This window comes from Paramisgurnus dabryanus, chromosome 3 (assembly GCF_030506205.2).
Source record: "Paramisgurnus dabryanus chromosome 3, PD_genome_1.1, whole genome shotgun sequence".
NCBI lineage: Eukaryota > Metazoa > Chordata > Actinopteri > Cypriniformes > Cobitidae > Paramisgurnus > Paramisgurnus dabryanus.
The window spans coordinates 46,158,225-46,177,336 of record NC_133339.1 but is presented as its reverse complement, the minus strand read 5'-3'; the positions used below and the strand labels follow the sequence as shown (position 1 = coordinate 46,177,336).

General features: G+C 39.2%; 1 protein-coding gene across 1 annotated transcript in view; it reads left to right on the top strand.

The window, feature by feature from the left end:
* The window catches only part of pitpnc1a (phosphatidylinositol transfer protein cytoplasmic 1a), a 108,443-nt gene that overhangs the window by 80,024 nt on the left and 9,307 nt on the right, over window positions 1-19,112 (top strand). The window contains exons 4-5 of the mRNA XM_065263219.2: window positions 3,828-3,835; window positions 13,037-13,108. Of these exons, the coding sequence (XP_065119291.1) occupies window positions 3,828-3,835; window positions 13,037-13,108 (80 nt within the window). The remainder of the gene's footprint in view (window positions 1-3,827; window positions 3,836-13,036; window positions 13,109-19,112) is intronic.

Sequence of the window (19,112 nt, the reverse complement as noted above, 5' to 3'; positions counted from 1 at the left end):
CTTTTGTGAAAATCATGAAAAATGCTGGCAGTGAAAGAGTTAATTATGATTTGAGCTCTTGGGTGCAATTTTGGGTGCAGGTAAAGTCAGTTTGACTTTAATTGACTTCGAACCAACTTAAAGAGAAAATAACGTTACGGATTGCAGCTTTAATAGTTTACCGAACATGAACATGTCCAGATATCTATAAAAAAATTTCTTGAACACAAACAAATAATTTGATATTAAAATGCTGTCATGTTATCTTCTTATATGGGGCGAAACATGTTAAAGTCATTAAAGTGATGAAATGACTTCAATAGGTTAATATAGGTGACTATAGGCCAGATTTACTTAACGGGGCAATTAAGCATGCGAGCGCAATTCCAAAAAAGCGCAAAATAAATAACACAGAAGCAACAGCTGATTTCTATAATGACCAATGCATTCTACTAAGAGCAGCACAAATTAGTTCAGGGTCACAAATAAGGAGAGCTGGTGCTCTTCAGGTGCGGGTGATCAACTAACACCTGATGAGCTTGAGTTCAGCACCACAGACATCACAGCTGAAAATTCGGAGTGTGTAATCCGAGTTTATGAAGCCATGGTACACTGAAAAGTAATTATATATAATTACTTATATATATAATTATAATAAAAATATTATGTTTTCCAGAAGTTTTGAAACATCTGGTATTGTGTGACTTCTCCTACTGACTCCTATTTTATTTCCTTTTTTACCCCTTTTTTAGCAATAATTGCAGCCATTTCAAGCGCAAAATTATTTAAGACATGTTTTATTTCTGCGTTAAGTAATGGTGCAAATATCAGTAATATCACAGGCGCAAACATAAGAAAATAGCGTTGCGTGAATCATTTAAATAATCTCTTCCCATAAAATGTTGTGTCTGAAAGGGAAACTCCTAGACATGCATATGCAATAAGGTCAGTCACAAAAATAACTAGATTCACACCTTTTCAGCGCTAATTATCCATTGCACGTCTTAAGTAAACCTGACAGTCGTTATTTAACACCAAAATGATGGTTTGTGCTGGCGCAAGCTGTTAGTAAATCTGGCCCCAAGTCTATGAAAATCCAACGTAATTTTTAGTGATTTACTACATACTATCATCCTACATAATGTGAAGATCATTTTGTGAAAATATAACCTTGACATCTTTAATATTTATTAAGACCATGTCGTATCGAGTGTGAAATCAATACATTTCAATCAATGGGAAATTATGTTTCTATGAGAAGTTATTAATATTTTGAGCTTATTTAACCAAATTAAAGTAAACACATCCATTTGTTTAGATCCGATAAATTCAAAGGTGGTGATACATATGTAAGTAACTTCAAATCTCATTGAATCTTGCGTGTCTTGTGACCTTTCTTAAGAGTAAGACGTGCAATAACCATGGGGCATAATGGTATTGAACATTTTTAAGAGAACATTTACCAACATTTTACATTGTAAATGTCAAATGCAGCGGCTAAATGCAGAGATGTTCACAAGTCTCTGAGCTCGAGTCCGAGTCAAGTCTGAAGTCTTTGACCTCGAGTCCAAGTCAAGTCTGAAGTCTTTGAGCTTGAGTCCAAGTCAAGTCTGAAGTCTCTGGGCTCGAGTCCAAGTCAAGTCTCAAGTCTCGTTGTAACAAATAAAACTCTAATAACAAAAAGAAATTATAAACATTTATAAAAAAAACAAAGTTGCACATTAAGTAAGGTCAGTGGTGTAGTCTAGATTTTTGTAGTGAGTATACTGGGATTTTTCCCTCTCACCCTTATGACACTCGTCCCAGCGCAACACACCACTCACACTCACAGATGCATACAGTATGGATCTTCATGTAACAGAGCATTCTGAAAGTGTACTCATGAACACATAAACTGAATGTGTTATCAACATGTCAATTTATTATAAGAAAAAAAAAGAGTTTAACAGCCAATGGGTTTACAGCTGGGGAAACTGGACTGATTTTTAGACTGGTTTAGTGTTAATTAACATCTAACTTGGGGCCAAAACTTACTCAACTGTTAATTAAAATTAAATAAACTGTTTACAATCTTCAATCCGTGGCTAACACACGCATTGAAGAAGAAAAATATCCACTCTTTCAATAGCTATTATCTGACAACTATTGATAACATTGCCATGTGTAATTTAATGGTGTAAATGTTTTTAATTAAAACACATTTAAGATGACCATGAATTAACTCTAATTTGCATAGTCATTGATATAAAAAGCTTATTTTTTGCATATAATACAAGCATTGTCTAAAAATGAAAATAGGCTTTTACTTTTATTATTACAAGACCATCATGTAGCCTAATATTAGACACCAAAACCAAAGTGAAGAAAATTATCTTTAATTTGCAAGTCTGAACTGAACATCAACGCAGACATGAATTTCATCACAGAAGTTTAAGATCATATACAACTTGAACGTAGATAAATAAATGAACACAGAGAAGGGAAGTTTAACACTGTGAAGCACAAGCAAACATGCTGAAGGCAGCTAAAAACCATCAGGATATAATCACGGGCTTATTTTATTGCACTTGAAACCTTATCTATTAAACTGGACTGATGATTTAAATGTTGTTTACTCACATGTGCGTTGTTAACTCTCGGATTTCATGTTGAAGCACTGCTCCACTCGTTCACTTCTCCATATGGACAATTCCTGTTTGTTTACAGTGTCGCGTGAGCAGCTACACTGCAGGTTCGAGTTCATTTGGCGCTAAGCAGACCTCTTGGTGATGTCAAAGTACCGCGAGAGCGATTCAAAGCAGATTTCTCCATGTGATAACTGAAATCGCTCTCGCGGTACTTTGTTGTCACTCGCCTGTGGGTTCTTGTGGCGCCACAGCAGTCTGCTCCCCAGTCACTCTAGATCTGCTATAGTATTAATTTGATTTCATACGCCGATCGGATCGCGCAGTTCGGCAGGTACAGTATGACACAAAGTAGCGCAACTCTGGACCTGACTGGAGCCGGACCGGATACACTAAACCGCATGTGCGTACAGAAATCTGCTCACTTGAGCCCCTTTTTGCGGTTAAATTGTTTAACCATTTAAACAATTGCAAGCCTTAGAAACACGTTAATGATAAACGTACCCTATTTAAATTGCATATTAATCCGCAAATCGCATGCGAGCTGAACCGCGGATCCGTCACAGCACTACCCATAGCTTCAGATGAATGCCACAGCAGCAGCTGCCTGCAGGGACAGTCGACATGTATGTTCGCGGCCGCGCGCGCGGAGCAAATACGTCACGTGTTACGTCGTGGGCAGGTTGTAGGTAACGGAGGGAGCTATGACAGCGAGCTCATCAGACGTTTCCTAAAAATAAACATTGTTCACGAGTCGCGCGGCTCGAGTCCGAGTCGAGTCTGAAGTCTTTGAGGGTCGAGTCTCAAGTCGAGTCTGAAGTCACTGTGTGTGCGACTTAAGTCGCACTCGAGTCCGAGTCTCAAACTCGAGTCCCCATCTCTGGCTAAATGTCATTGTAACATTCCTCATGTTACAATTGCTCAGGGGACATCCATATAACATAGACATCTCAGAGACGTGTGTTTAGTTAAGGCATGAGGCACATGCTTACGAAATAAACACACATAGACTAACCAGAATACATGCCTCTACAGTAGTTTAACTCTTATGTGTATTTAGCCAGAAGGAAAACCTTAATAACTCTGAACTACTGAATGTCTTTCTTTGATAAAACCATGACCTTTAACACAATCTCTCTCTCTTTGTCTCACTCTCTCTCGCTGTCTGTCTCTCTGTCTGTCTTTCTCCCTTTCTGCCACGTCAACCTTACGTTTGGCTCTCAGAGTACACGGTGAGTATTTTTTCTATTTTATTATGTGTGCACTTGAAACTGGAATGAACTTGAACTAAAATGTCACAGACAATAAAATAACAGAGCTCTTGTAAGCATTTGATGGGTTAATTGAACAGGCCGTGTGTTGATGTCATTAGAGGCTTAGCGGGCTGTTCAGCGTTGATAATGTTTGTCAAAGCCCCTTCCAACAAGAGCACCGATCTCCCACGATTCACAATTCTCTGCCTGTCATTTATTGAAATAACCACTCGTTACAACCGAGGTATGCAGCAAAGCATTTGTGAAGCCACAACACGCACAACCTTGAGGCAGATGGGCTACATCAGCAGAAGAACCCACCGGGTACCACTCATCTCCACTACAAATAGGAAAAGAGGCTACAATTTGCACGAGCTCACCAAAATTGGACAGTTGAAGACTGGAAAAATGTTGCCTGGTCTGATGAGTCGATTTCTGTTGAGACATTTAGATGGTAGAGTCTTGGAAACCGCCCCATAGTGCCCCAAATGGCACTAATTCTGTGAAATGGCCCCTAAAGATTTTATATTACAACCTTATATTGTACATATTGGTACCAGATGTGCACATATCTAAACCTTAATGGTACATATTAAGAAGGGTAAAGTCAAAGTGACACATTATTTCGTAACTTTCCTGAGATTTCGTTAAACTTTTTCTCTGCCGATTTACACAAACACCCCACTGTGCCACTTGCTAACACCCACATTGTCGCTGGCATGCTAAAGTTAAAAGCAAGGCGTCTCACTGGGTTTTGCAAAAGAGATACTGTGTTTCGAAGCCTATTCCCTTTAACCCTCATGTTATTACACTATCCCAGAATGCACCGTTCTTGTTTCTCATTGCTTTGCTGTAATATAATTAGAAGGCATCGGAAAACCAGACAGACCAGGTGTCTTCAGAGACTGTATTAGGTTTCATGGAAAATGTATTTGTGTATTTCATAGACAGCTCAACGTTTAAGACCGAATTCCTCTGAGGCTAATTAATATAATACAGATATGACTTAGGGACGTGAAAAGCACTTTTAACAGCCAGTCTAGAAAGAATGAACACGGGAGGTACAGACATCTGAAGTGTAGAAACATGACAGGTTGCTTTAAATGAGCGTCGGAGATGGCTGGAGGATTCGGTTTTCACTTAAGCCGGACCGCAGCCAGCGAAGCTCGAAGTGGCCCTGCGTGCCGAGTCTGTGCCTAGAGATGAATGAGAGAGCTCTTCATAAGAATACCATTATCATAATCAAGCATATGCCAGGAACCACAGGACACAAACAACCCAAATGAGAGGATGTGAATGAGAAGAAATGAAACAGCTGCATGTTAATGTAGGACATGGTAGGGCTGGACCAGAAAATTCGAATATTCGAATATTCGTTCCGTGGATTGACATTCGATTTTCAGTTTTGAGATTCGAATATATATATATAAATATTTTTCAGCGTTAATGCAGAGCTTTTGCCAAGCAGGAAGTGCGCTTCACGCTCCCGCTCTGTAGGTGGCGCAGAGAGACCAACATCCATAGTCAACAGCCATCAAACAGCACCAGTGGAAGAGATCGCCTCGAACGGAAAGCGCGCTTCCTGCTTTGGCATTCACGCTAATAGTGTTGTGAATAACGTTCAGTTTCTTGCAAAAACTGATTGATTTGCTTCACAAGACGTCAATATGTCACACAGAGTTATGGGGGATTACTTTTGTATTGGATATATATGCTTTAGCTCTTAAAGTGTGCGGATCGGTTGACTTGCATGACGGAGCACTGGGGTTTCTGCAAAATATCTTCTTTATTGTTCTGCTGATGAAAAAACATATTGATGGTGTAAGTGTTATAAATAAACTTGATTTTGAAAGTATGCTACCGTTTTATTACAGTTTGTTGAACTTCGTTCATTTATTTTCGTTGTTTTACTTAAATAGCATACCCTACGTTGTCAGTAATTACTGTGCTGCTAATTTCTGATACGGGAATGTTTATTTGTTAGAAAAATGTTAGGCTACCTTATTAAAAGTATTGCTCTTGTGTTTTGTTTCACTAATGCTGTTCTCGCAGGACGTGTGACAGGCACGCCGCTTCCAGCTTGCGCTGTTCTGTAGTATTTTTAAAGTTTATTTCTTAAAGTTTATTCTAAACGTGTCACATGTCCATATTGCACGGAAAAAAAGGCACTACACTCCCTTGAGTCAGCAGCAACACATCCGCCACATAATAAAACTGTAGATAGACAGACACACACACACACACAGATTCCTGCCTTTATTAAAGAGAAAAATATGTTCAGCCCCTCCTTCCGAAGCTTCGAATATTCGATTTTATTTCTACTAGAGCTTCGAAGCTCAAAAAATGGTATTCGGAACAGCCCTAGGACATGGTCACATTTTCGACAGGACGTATGCAGGAAAACATCCATTGAGTGCTTGAGGGATTAAAAAGTCAAAAAATGATGTGTAGTCATAGATAAGAGTTTTTTCTCCACATGCAGTAGACGTATCAAAGTTTTCATCCTTTTCATTTGTCAATTCCAAGGGGGAAAAGCTTGTCATATATTCCCTGGATGATAGTTTATATTCGGTAACGCAGGTTCTGAAAGTCAGAAAAAAGTCACTTGAGTGAAGTTGAATTTGCTTTAGTCATGTCAACTTCCTTTTTTAAGTTACTGTAACTCATCCCTAGTCAATACAGTTGAAATGAAGTTGATTTAACAAAAAAAAATAAGTGCAAAAAGATTTGTGTGTTTTTTACAAAATATTGAAATATATAAACGTACAGTGCTTACAGTCATTAGTTGAGAGCATTGACTTACTGGATTGCATTACATGGGATTGGATGCTGCAGTGCTCGCTTTATGTTTCCATAGTAACCGCTGCCGTGGATCTCTCATCAGATTTATGAGTACTGTAGTCTTCTTTTAGGAATTCAGAGATTTCTCTCATTGATGGAGAATATGAAATACTGTCCCTGATTTACTACAGTATACAACTGCAGATACCTTATGATAGTAAAGTTCAAATATATCTCCCTTTAAAATAAATAGTTAATAGTTCACCCAAAATAAAAATAAAAATAATTTTCTTATTCTTATGTTGTTCTAAACCTATATGAATTTCTTTTTTGATAGAATATATTTTGATAAATGATGGTAAGCACACAACTGCTGTAACCATTGACTTCCATAGTCTATGGCAGTGACGCGCTGCCAAAATGGCAATGACAGTCAAAGCTTACTATTGCCTTCAAAAAAGCTCCTTACAAACCTATGGTTAAAGTCACGGATACTACGTCTATATTTTTACAGTCTATGGCGGTGATGTGCTGCCAAGATGGCGATGACAGTCAACGCCTACTATTGGCTTCAAAAAAGCTCCTCACAAACCTATGGGTGATGTCACGGATACTACGTCTATATTTTTACAGTCTATGGCGGTGATGTGCTGCCAAGATGGCGACGACAGTCAACGCCTACTATTGGCTTCAAAAAAGCTCCTCACAAACCTATGGGTGATGTCACGGACACTACATCCATATTTTTTTACGGTCTATGGCGGTGACGCACTGCCAAGATGTCGACGACAGTCAATTTCTACTATTGGCTTCAAAACAGCTCCTCACAAACCTATAGGTGATGTCACGGATATTACGTCCATATTTTTTACAGTCTATGGCGGTGACGCGCAACCAAGATGGCGACGACAGTCAACGCCTACTATTGGTTTCAATTAAGCTCTTCACAAACCTATGGGTGATGTCACGGACACTATTTTTTATATTTTTGACAGTCTATGCCGGTGACGCGCAAGAAAGATGGTGATGACAGTCAACACCTACTATTGCCTTCAAAAAGCTCTTCACAAACCTATTTTTTATATTTTTTATGGTCTATGGCGGGGACGTGCTGCCAAGATGTCGACGACAGTCAACGCCTACTATTGGCTTCATAAAAGCTCTTCACAAACCTATTTTTTATATTTTTTACGGTCTATGGCGGGGACGTGCTGCCAAGATGTCGACGACAGTCAACACCTACTATTGCCTTCAAAAAGCTCTTCACAAACCTATTTTTTATATTTTTTACGGTATATGGCGGGGACGTGCTGCCAAGATGTCGACGACAGTCAACGCCTACTATTGGCTTCAAAAAAGCTCTTCACAAACCTATGGGTGATGTCACAGACACTACATCCATATTTTTTACAGTCTATGGCGGTGACGCACTGCCAAGATGTCGACGACAGTCAATGCCTACTATTGGCTTCAAAACAGCTCCTCACAAACCTATGGGGAAGTCACGGATACTACGTCCATATTTTTTTACAGTCTATGGCAGTGATGCGCTGCCAAGATGGCGACGACAGTCAACACCTACTATTGCCTTCAAACAGCTCTTCAAAAACCTATTTTTTATATTTTTTACGGTCTATGGCGGGGACGTGCTGCCAAGATGTCGACGACAGTCAACACCTACTATTGCCTTCAAAAAGCTCTTCACAAACCTATTTTTTATATTTTTACGGTCTATGGCGGGGACGTGCTGCCAAGATGTCGACGACAGTCAACACCTACTATTGCCTTCAAAAAGCTCTTCACAAACCAATTTTTTATATTTTTTACGGTCTATGGCGGGGACGCGCAAGAAAGATGGCGACGACAGTCAACACCTACTATTGCCTTCAAAAAGCTCTTCACAAACCTATTTTTTATATTTTTTACGGTCTATGGCGGGGACGTGCTGCCAAGATGTCGACGACAGTCAACGCCTATGGCTTCAAAAAAGCTCTTCACAAACCTATGGGTGATGTCACAGACACTACATCCATATTTTTTACAGTCTATGGGGGTGACGCACTGCCAAGATGTCGACGACAGTCAACACCTACTATTGCCTTCAAAAAGCTCTTCACAAACCAATTTTTTATATTTTTTACGGTCTATGGCGGGGACGCGCAAGAAAGATGGCGACGACAGTCAACACCTACTATTGCCTTCAAAAAGCTCTTCACAAACCTATTTTTTATATTTTTTACGGTCTATGGCGGGGACGTGCTGCCAAGATGTCAACGACAGTCAACGCCTACTATTGGCTTCAAAAAAGCTCTTCACAAACCTATTTTTTTTATTTTTTACGGTCTATGGCGGGGACGTGCTGCCAAGATCTCGACGACAGTCAACACCTACTATTGCCTTCAAAAAGCTCTTCACAAACCTATTTTTTATATTTTTTACGGTATATGGCGGGGACGTGCTGCCAAGATGTCGACGACAGTCAACGCCTACTATTGGCTTCAAAAAAGCTCTTCACAAACCTATGGGTGATGTCACAGACACTACATCCATATTTTTTACAGTCTATGGCTGTGACGCACTGCCAAGATGTCGACGACAGTCAATGCCTACTATTGGCTTCAAAACAGCTCCTCACAAACCTACGGGGAAGTCACGGATACTACGTCCATATTTTTTTACAGTCTATGGCAGTGATGCGCAGCCAAGATGGCGACGACAGTCAACACCTACTATTGCCTTCAAACAGCTCTTCACAAACCTATTTTTTATATTTTTTACGGTCTATGGCGGGGACGTGCTGCCAAGATGTCGACGACAGTCAACACTTACTATTGCCTTCAAAAAGCTCTTCACAAACCTATTTTTACTGTCTATGGCGGGGACGTGCTGCCAAGATGTCGACGACAGTCAACACCTACTATTGCCTTCAAAAAGCTCTTCACAAACCAATTTTTTATATTTTTTTACGGTCTATGGCGGGGACGCGCAAGAAAGATGGCGACGACAGTCAACACCTACTATTGCCTTCAAAAAGCTCTTCACAAACCTATTTTTTATATTTTTTACGGTCTATGGCGGGGACGCGCAAGAAAGATGGCGACGACAGTCAACACCTACTATTGCCTTCAAAAAGCTCTTCACAAACCTATTTTTTATATTTTTTACGGTCTATGGCGGGGACGTGCTGCCAAGATGTCAACGACAGTCAACGCCTACTATTGGCTTCAAAAAAGCTCTTCACAAACCTATTTTTTATATTTTTTACGGTCTATGGCGGGGACGTGCTGCCAAGATCTCGACGACAGTCAACACCTACTATTGCCTTCAAAAAGCTCTTCACAAACCTATTTTTTATATTTTTTACGGTAAATGGCGGGGACGTGCTGCCAAGATGTCGACGACAGTCAACGCCTACTATTGGCTTCAAAAAAGCTCTTCACAAACCTATGGGTGATGTCACAGACACTACATCCATATTTTTTACAGTCTATGGCGGTGACGCACTGCCAAGATGTCGACGACAGTCAATGCCTACTATTGGCTTCAAAACAGCTCCTCACAAACCTATGGGGAAGTCACGGATACTACGTCCATATTTTTTTACAGTCTATGGCAGTGATGCGCTGCCAAGATGGCGACGACAGTCAACACCTACTATTGCCTTCAAACAGCTCTTCACAAACCTATTTTTTATATTTTTTACGGTCTATGGCGGGGACGTGCTGCCAAGATGTCGACGACAGTCAACACCTACTATTGCCTTCAAAAAGCTCTTCACAAACCTATTTTTTATATTTTTTACGGTCTATGGCGGGGACGTGCTGCCAAGATGTCGACGACAGTCAACACCTACTATTGCCTTCAAAAAGCTCTTCACAAACCAATTTTTTATATTTTTTACGGTCTATGGCGGGGACGCGCAAGAAAGATGGCGACGACAGTCAACACCTACTATTGCCTTCAAAAAGCTCTTCACAAACCTATTTTTTATATTTTTTACGGTCTATGGCGGGGACGTGCTGCCAAGATGTCGACGACAGTCAACGCCTACTATTGGCTTCAAAAAAGCTCTTCACAATTCTATGGGTGATGTCACAGACACTACATCCATATTTTTTACAGTCTATGGCGGTGACGCACTGCCAAGATGTCGACGACAGTCAATGCCTACTATTGGCTTCAAAACAGCTCCTCACAAACCTATGGGTGAAGTCACGGATACTACGTCCATATTTTTTACAGTCTATGCCGGTGACGCGCAACCAAGATGGCGACGACAGTCAACACCTACTATTGCCTTCAAAAAGCTCTTCACAAACCTATGGGTGAGGTCACGGACAGTACGTCCATATTTTTTACAGTCTATGGCGGTGACGCGCTCCCAAGATGTCGACGACAGTCAATGCCTACTATTGGCTTCAAAAAAGCTCCTCACAAACCTATGGGTGAAGTCACGGATACTACGTCCATATTTTTTACAGTCTATGCCGGTGACGCGCAACCAAGATGGCGACGACAGTCAACACCTACTATTGCCTTCAAAAAGCTCTTCACAAACCTATGGGTGAGGTCACGGACAGTATGTCCATATTTTTTACAGTCTATGGCGGTGACGCGCTCCCAAGATGTCGACGACAGTCAACGCCTACTATTGGCTTCAAAAAAGCTCCTCACAAACCTATGGGTGATGTCACGGATACTATGTCCATATTTTTTAGAGTCTATGGTGGTGACGCGCGACCAAGATGGCAACGACAGTCAACGCCTACTATTGGCTTCAAAAAAAGCTCCTCACAAACCTATGGGTGATGTCACGGATACTATGTCCATATTTTTTACAGTCTATGGTGGTGACGCGCGACCAAGATGGCAACGACAGTCAACGCCTACTATTGGCTTCAAAAAAAGCTCCTCACAAACCTATGGGTGATGTCACGGATACTATGTCCATATTTTTTACAGTCTATGGTGGTGACGCGCGACCAAGATGGCAACGACAGTCAACGCCTACAATTGCCTTCAAAAAAGCTCTTCACAAACCTATAGGTGACGTCACTGACACTGCGTCTATATTTTATACAGTCTATGCCTGTAACCCATTGTTGGGTGAAATATAAACATTTTCTGGGTTAATTTAATCCAACCGCTGGGTTTACCCTTTTTGAGAATAACAGTTTATTTATACAGCGGAATTGATTACAACATCAGTACCAAGCAAAAACAATTAAAAATATGACCTTACAATCATGCAAATCTCAACACTTGTATGCTTTTAAAAATAAAAACGTTTTCGTCTAGACTTAAAAAATATACAGTAGTAGGAGGTAGTCTGATGTCAGCTAGTCTAAAGGAGCTAGTTTGAGTCCTCTTCAATCGATTTCTGTTGACCATGAAGGTCAAGATTACAACTCCCATCATTTCACGCTCTTTCACTGCATCATCAAGCTCAGGCTGTTGTAGTTGTTGTTTACCGACTTCTAGCTTTTGACATCTACAGAACCATATATCATTCCTTAAATTGTTATTCATACTGTTGCGGTCTCTTGAAATCAGCTGTACGCATGTTGCTGTTTTAGTTATTTACACATGCTTGCTGTTTTTCATGAGCATGACAGCATTTCATGATAGCTGGATGTCAAACAGATAAAAACTTAAAGATTACTTTTTTCAACTAATTACACATCTCTTCCCACCTTTTTCTTTTCTTCTCAATCCCTTCCTTCACTGAGAGAGAGAGAGAGAGAGAGAGAGAGAGAGAGAGAGAGAGAGAGCAGTGCTTTCTGCACTGTTACATAACACAAGCTCTATTGATTGGTAAAGTGATTGCGGTAGCTGTACTTAATCGAATCAGTCAGCAGTGTGTTGGGTCTCCGAGGGGCTGAAGCCTCAGGACGTGTGGGGAGAACAGGGAGGCGGTAAATCCAGCGAGGCAGAAAAGAGCTCATCATTACAGCAGAGCATCAGGACCATAAAACACTGTGGCACTGAACCGCATTGCACAAATGCTGTATAGGAGCTCTAGCGAGAGCATGCTTGCAGTGTGTTCATGAATGAAGCACTGACCTGTGCTTGTGAGCCCTCTTGAAAGATCAAAATTGCATCTCATAACAATTGCATCTCATCTTCTTGCACAAGATTTTGGTTAAACGTTCTTGTAATTGTTCACGTCTGCGGTAGCCTCAGAAAACATTTAGACAATTAAAGCAGAGCTACAAATATCTTAGGTTGTAAATGTCAAAACATTATAGGTATACTATACTGTTTAGTATTTGGTAGTTAAATGTCAATGCTGCATAGTTAATGTGATGAACAACACCTCTGGTTAATTTGCCAGGACATCTGTGTGAACTTACATTTGAAATCTTTTAACACCTTTTTGTTCTTCTTCTTCTTCTTCAGTGTTCTTTTCTGCCAAAGTTCTCCATCCATGTAGAGACCAAGTATGAGGACAACAAAGGCTGCAATGACAACGTATGTATACTGCATATAATGTGTGTACTCTGGATTTATCTTTCAAAGTATTAGAAAAAATTAACTTTCATTTAGTTTACCAGTCATTATTCACCGAAACTCGTCCACAATTTGTTTTCATACTTCTGCTTTTTGAAACTTGGGCATACTGTGACAGTACTGAATTAGATGTTAAAATAGTAGGTACTGCATATATTATTATGGATATGGATAGTATAAATAAATTCGGACGTACTACATCCACCATGTTGAAACATCACGTGACATTCATCATCATAACAAGAAGTTAGTCGTCAACTGGAATGACGTTAAACAAGCACAATGTAACTCTAGGGGACAGCTGTTTAATATATGTATTTGCATTTGAATAAAGCTGCGTTACCGCTTTTGGAAATTTTTGAATAAAATAACGCCCCTCCGTCGTCTTCTTCATTGGAAAACTCCTCTCCTGGGTGCTCACGGGATAGTAAAGTGTCCATCAAATGAACACTTCGGGATCTTGATGTAAGTAGTATGTCGTCAGGGTACTTTTCGCCTACTGTTTATATTAAATAAAAACGCCAACGCCTTTCAGCCCAGACAGGCCTTCGTCAGGGTTCTAGACTCTAGAGAGTGAGAATTAGTTAAATAGAAACAATTGTGCACAATTTCAGGATCTGGCCACTATTCAGCAGTTTATTAAACAATCCAAAACACTTTACCATACAATCCAAGCATTATAACATAAACCCATATACAAAAATTATATAATTGGAAAACCAAGACTATCATGAAAGAAATTAATAAAAGATTATATGGAAAGCAAGCTACCTCCCATCAGGGATCCACTTGTTGTTTATGATACCTTTATGGTGTATGGTCCATGATAAAGTCAAATAGGTTTGGAACAACATAAGTAAGGAATAACTGACAACGGGCCAAAAATATTGGTTGAGAAATGTTCCATTCAATAAACGCACATCTGACCTGTCAAATAGACCACTATCGTGTTTGCAAACAAAGATGACGTTTTTTGTGGGCGGAGCCAAACTGGTTGCAGGAAGTGACAGCTCCGCAGTAGCGGTGAGAAGTGTTTTAGTATTAAACCGTGCTTGTTATGGATCCGGTGTTCTGTCGAAGTCTGATTCCCATATTTTTCCCTTTAGTGCAATGTTAGTTATAGCGTTTTCACCATGTTACGTTTATTTTTTTGGTCAATTAAAAGTTTAAATGGCTTGGCTACTGATATGCATGTATGTAATGTATATGTATTGTTCTTTTTTGCTAAATCACTAATTTTTACAGTCTGAATCGCTAGAGTACATATAAAAGCAAACTATCATGTATTGTATATAATAAAGTTTATTAAATATTTCATAATTTTCCTGTTTTCTGTTATTTCTTCCTTATATTTATCTTGTTTGTTCTAAAACTATTATAAAACTATTAAGTTTACACACAAATTAAAAAGGCCTGTTTACATATAAATAACACTGTGTGTGCACGCTATATTTATATATTTATTAAGTATGTAAACATAATAATTTTAGAACAAACATGAAGAAGACATAAGCTTAAATATAAGGAAATAAAAAGAAATAACAGAAAACAAAAAAAATTATGAAATATAAAAAAATTGTGATATTATTGCTTTTTTAGTATAAAAAACATTTATTCTAAATAAATTATAAATGTAACGTGATAAAAACGCTATAAGAAACACACAGAGGGAACAGACTTCGATAGAACAACTTTTTCTATTTTCGATTCTTATTATTAAAATATTTCCAGATATTTTCATCGCTCCAGTCTGTCCGTTTAAGGGCTTATTGCAAACATAAACACCTACGTTTATCTTCAAATGATGTCTTCGACGATGGTATTCTATAAAAATTAAAGCCATCTTTTTTGGCATTCCTACTCTGACACTTAACAGCACAACAGGACATTTTCTAGTGAGTTATCTTGCTCGTTTCATTCATGTCTTAATTCATTTCCACTGTTTTTCTGCCACCACATTGCGCGCGCAGCTTGCAGTGACGTAACTGTGACGTCGACTTGAAATTGGTCTATAGGCACCAGAGCAATGACGGTGGTAACAATGGTATAATCAGAACAATTGACTCCAGTCCTTTGAATTATTTAATAATAATGGAATCAGACCAATGGGCACACCTTTGGTGTGTAAGTGTGTATTAGTTCATGTTAACGATATGCAAAAGGTACAACCCCCAAAGTAAACGATGACACGAGTTATCGTCTCCAACATAAATCTCTTTTCTTGGACTACAACTAACACACGGATTGTACGCAACAGTTTACTTCCTGGGATTGGTTGACATTATAATAATTCCTCCCGCCTGTAATTTAACTCCTGTCAGCATTTCCGGCTGACATCAGAGGTATTCTGGCCAATCAGTGACACGGAGCTTTTCAAATCTGTGCGTTTCAGAAAGAGAGTGAAATCTGGAGCTACAAAAATGTACGGTATGTGGAAAATGTTTTTTTTAAACCATAAACCACGCAAACACATTGTATTATACCAAATACGCAAAATAACATTGTTTTAGCAATAAAATAGGTGCTCTTTAAGACATTTGACAGGTCAGGTGTGCGTTTATCAAAAATAATGGGACATATCTCAACCAATCAGAATAAAGCATTCAACAGTCCCGTGATATAAGAGTGAGTGAATGATAATTAATTAAAATGTTTAATTGGCAGTTTGTTTGATATCACCTTTGGTTTGTCCTGGAGAGATTTCACTGTTAATTAGTTCAGAGCTTCAGTCGGTTTGAGAACTCCACGCGTCAAGATGTTTCAGACAGATGTTACGGTCTGTCAGCCTGTGAGTGTCTGCACACAGACTCACTCACTTGTAAAGAATTTCACCACTTTCTTTGTTCTCGGCAACACTTTTATCTTCTCCCCCAAATGACAACGTTTTGAGATCCACATGCTGGTAGTTTCTTTTTTTCTGTGATCATTTTGAGGTGTGTGGCTATGTGTTTGAAGTTCTAACATTTGCAAACGATTCGCCTCAGCTTTGATTAAATGTACTTTTGGCAATGAGTGTGCGCTCTTTTGCCATCAATATTTCACACTAAGCTAAGCTGGCAACACTTCTTTTGTAGCTGCGGTTGATAAGGATCTTCCATCTTCCAATTCCTGTATGCCTTAACGCTTTATATTCACGCATTATATTCTCCTTCACATTCATATGTTCAAAATAATTGATTATTTTTATGCTTTTGATTCTTGGTTAAAGATTTAATTAACAGCGTAATCCAAACAGGTCTGGCAACTGAATGATAATTAGATGGGAAACATCAGCCATTGCAATTTGATGAAAAAGATGGGACTATTGTCTCTCCTGAAAACTCTACCGATATATCAATTTTTAGGGAGGTTCACTATACCTCACACCATTAATCCTTATGGCGCTTAGTCCCTGCAGCCTCATCTCCATCACACATCACTGTCAATTTAAGCTAAAAGCCTTTTCAGTCTCCTGTGACTTTCCACATCATAGATGGATCATCATACTTCATGAGCAGCTCCAGAATGGCTTTCACGAGGCTCACGTTGAGTAATGGCTTCTTTCAACACCGAGTCCCAGCGTTATTCAGAGCCCTTGATGTGGTTGACCCAGCGATTCAGTGTGATCACTGGCCTCTCTGTAAATCTGCTCTCAAAGTCTTTATGCTCAACAGACAAAAAGTTTAGAGGAATGACCTTTACAGCATGACCCACTTTGATGATTATTCCACTTTCATATGATGGAACAGTGATGCACGTCCAAGCATTTTGACCCTTTTCCTGTTTTGTGCTTGTTTACTTCACATTTGTTCAAATGTTCTTTAAAGGGACACTCCACCTTTTTTGAATATAGGCTTATTTTCCAGCTCCCCTAGAGTTAAACATTTGATTTTTACAGTTTTGGAATCCATTCAGCTGATCTCTGGGTCTGGCGCTACCACTTTTAGCGTAGCACAATCCATTGAATCTGATTAGACCATTAGCATCGCACTAAAATAACAGCCTGCAGCCGCAAAGTCCTTGATTATTACGCCAGAATGAAAGTATAGTTCCTAGCCATATCTGCCTAGAAAATCACAACTTTTAATTTTTTCGTCGGTCTTAGTACACAATGTAACTACAGAAGAGTCAAGTTTTAAATAGGAAAAATATCGAAACTCTATGGTTATTTTTTAGCATGATGCTTATGGTCTAATCAGATTTAATGGATTATGCTAAGCTTTGCTAAAAGTGGTACCGCCAGACCCGAAGATCAGCTGAATGGATTCCAAAACGGTAAAAAGCAAATGGTAAACTCTAGGGGATCAGGAAAATTTGCATATTTTTTTAAAAAAGTGAAGTGGATTCATCAGCAAAATATCGGATTACCCCATGATTTACCTGCCCTCAAGTAATTTGAGATACATATGTCCATCATCTTTCAGACAAGCACATTTGGAGTTATTTTAGTAAATGTCCTTAACGGGAGAAAACAGGGATCAGGGAACAACTTCTGACTTTAAACCCCAAAAAGTGCATCCATCCTTCACAGAAGTAATCCACACGGCTCCAATAAGTAAATAAAGATCTACTGCGGGTAATTGATGCAATTTTGTAAGAAAAATATTCAGATTTCAAATTTGATAAACTATAATAACTTGCTTTTCGGTAACGACGCCTTCTTGGATTTGAGTTTTAGTTTAGTGAGCGTTGGTTTCCATAGGTACATTGCACAGTGACTCTTGTGAATTGCGAGAGTCCAAGATGGCGTCATTACTGGAAGCTAATCATTATAGTTTATATGTTTAAAATATGGATTGTTTTTTTACAAAATTGCATCGATTACCCACAAAATACTTTTATTAACCCTGTGGAGCTGTGTGGATTACATTTTCAAAGGGTGGATGCACTTTTTTGGGGATTCAGTTGTTCCCTGATCCCTGTTGTCTCCTATGATAAGCTTGGAAAAGCAAAAACATTTGTTAAAATAAGATGATAGACATACAGTACTGTGCAAAAGCAGTGGCGTGTTTACCCACCACGCAAACCACGCAGTTGCATGGGGCCTCGCGGGCTTGGGGGGCCCCCTACTGGCCACAAGGTGGTGCAAAAGTATGTTATGCTTATTCAGACCCAAATCTAAGGTACGAATAAAGCACGCGCGAGGGAGATATGTGCATTAAAAACTGAAATTGCAGTATTAATTACATTGTTTTAAATACAATGGGGGCGTAAAACATTTTTTTAAACCAAGAATTTTTGTCATACCAAACTGTAAGAATTTAGTGTTATTTTAAGCAGTGTAAAACAAAATAAACCCGGTTTATATATATCTCACTTAGTTATTGAATATTATTGTTGTGCAATTTAAATGAAAAACCTTGGGCTATGCTGGGGCATGGGGGGCCAGGTTCTTGGACTGCTTAGGGCCCAAAAATTGTAAACATGCCACTGTGCAAAAGTCTTACTGTAGGTTCACACCAGATGCGAGTTCAACAATTTGTGCGAGTAGATTCATACAAAGTCAATGCAAAGACGCGATCAGACACGTCCTAGCGTGGGGCGATGCGAATGGCGCGAGACAGGCGCCGCGTTTGCCGTGAAAACACACACTATTCGCCTCAAATGCGTCTTCGCCCAATTTAAAAAAATATTCAACTCGAGCAAAAAATTCGCACAACACGAAGTTAAATCCTGCGAGTAATCTAGAGCGAGCAACGCGATGCCCCACGTTTGGTGTGTACGTAGCATAAGGCCACCACCACCAGACTTGTTGTTTTAGAAGTTTTAATGTCCATCCATATTTATTTTTCAATCTATTTTATTAAGATACAAACAGAAAATACAGGAAATATGTACAAAATAAATATAAATTTTATGACTAAATGTCTTCTTTAGGCATCGTCGGTGTTTAGTGTGACCTCTCTTGGCACTAAACACATCTTGAGCGTTTTTGAGCAGAATGAAGTAAAAAAACTTATTTCTTTAAAATTAAAAATTAGGATTA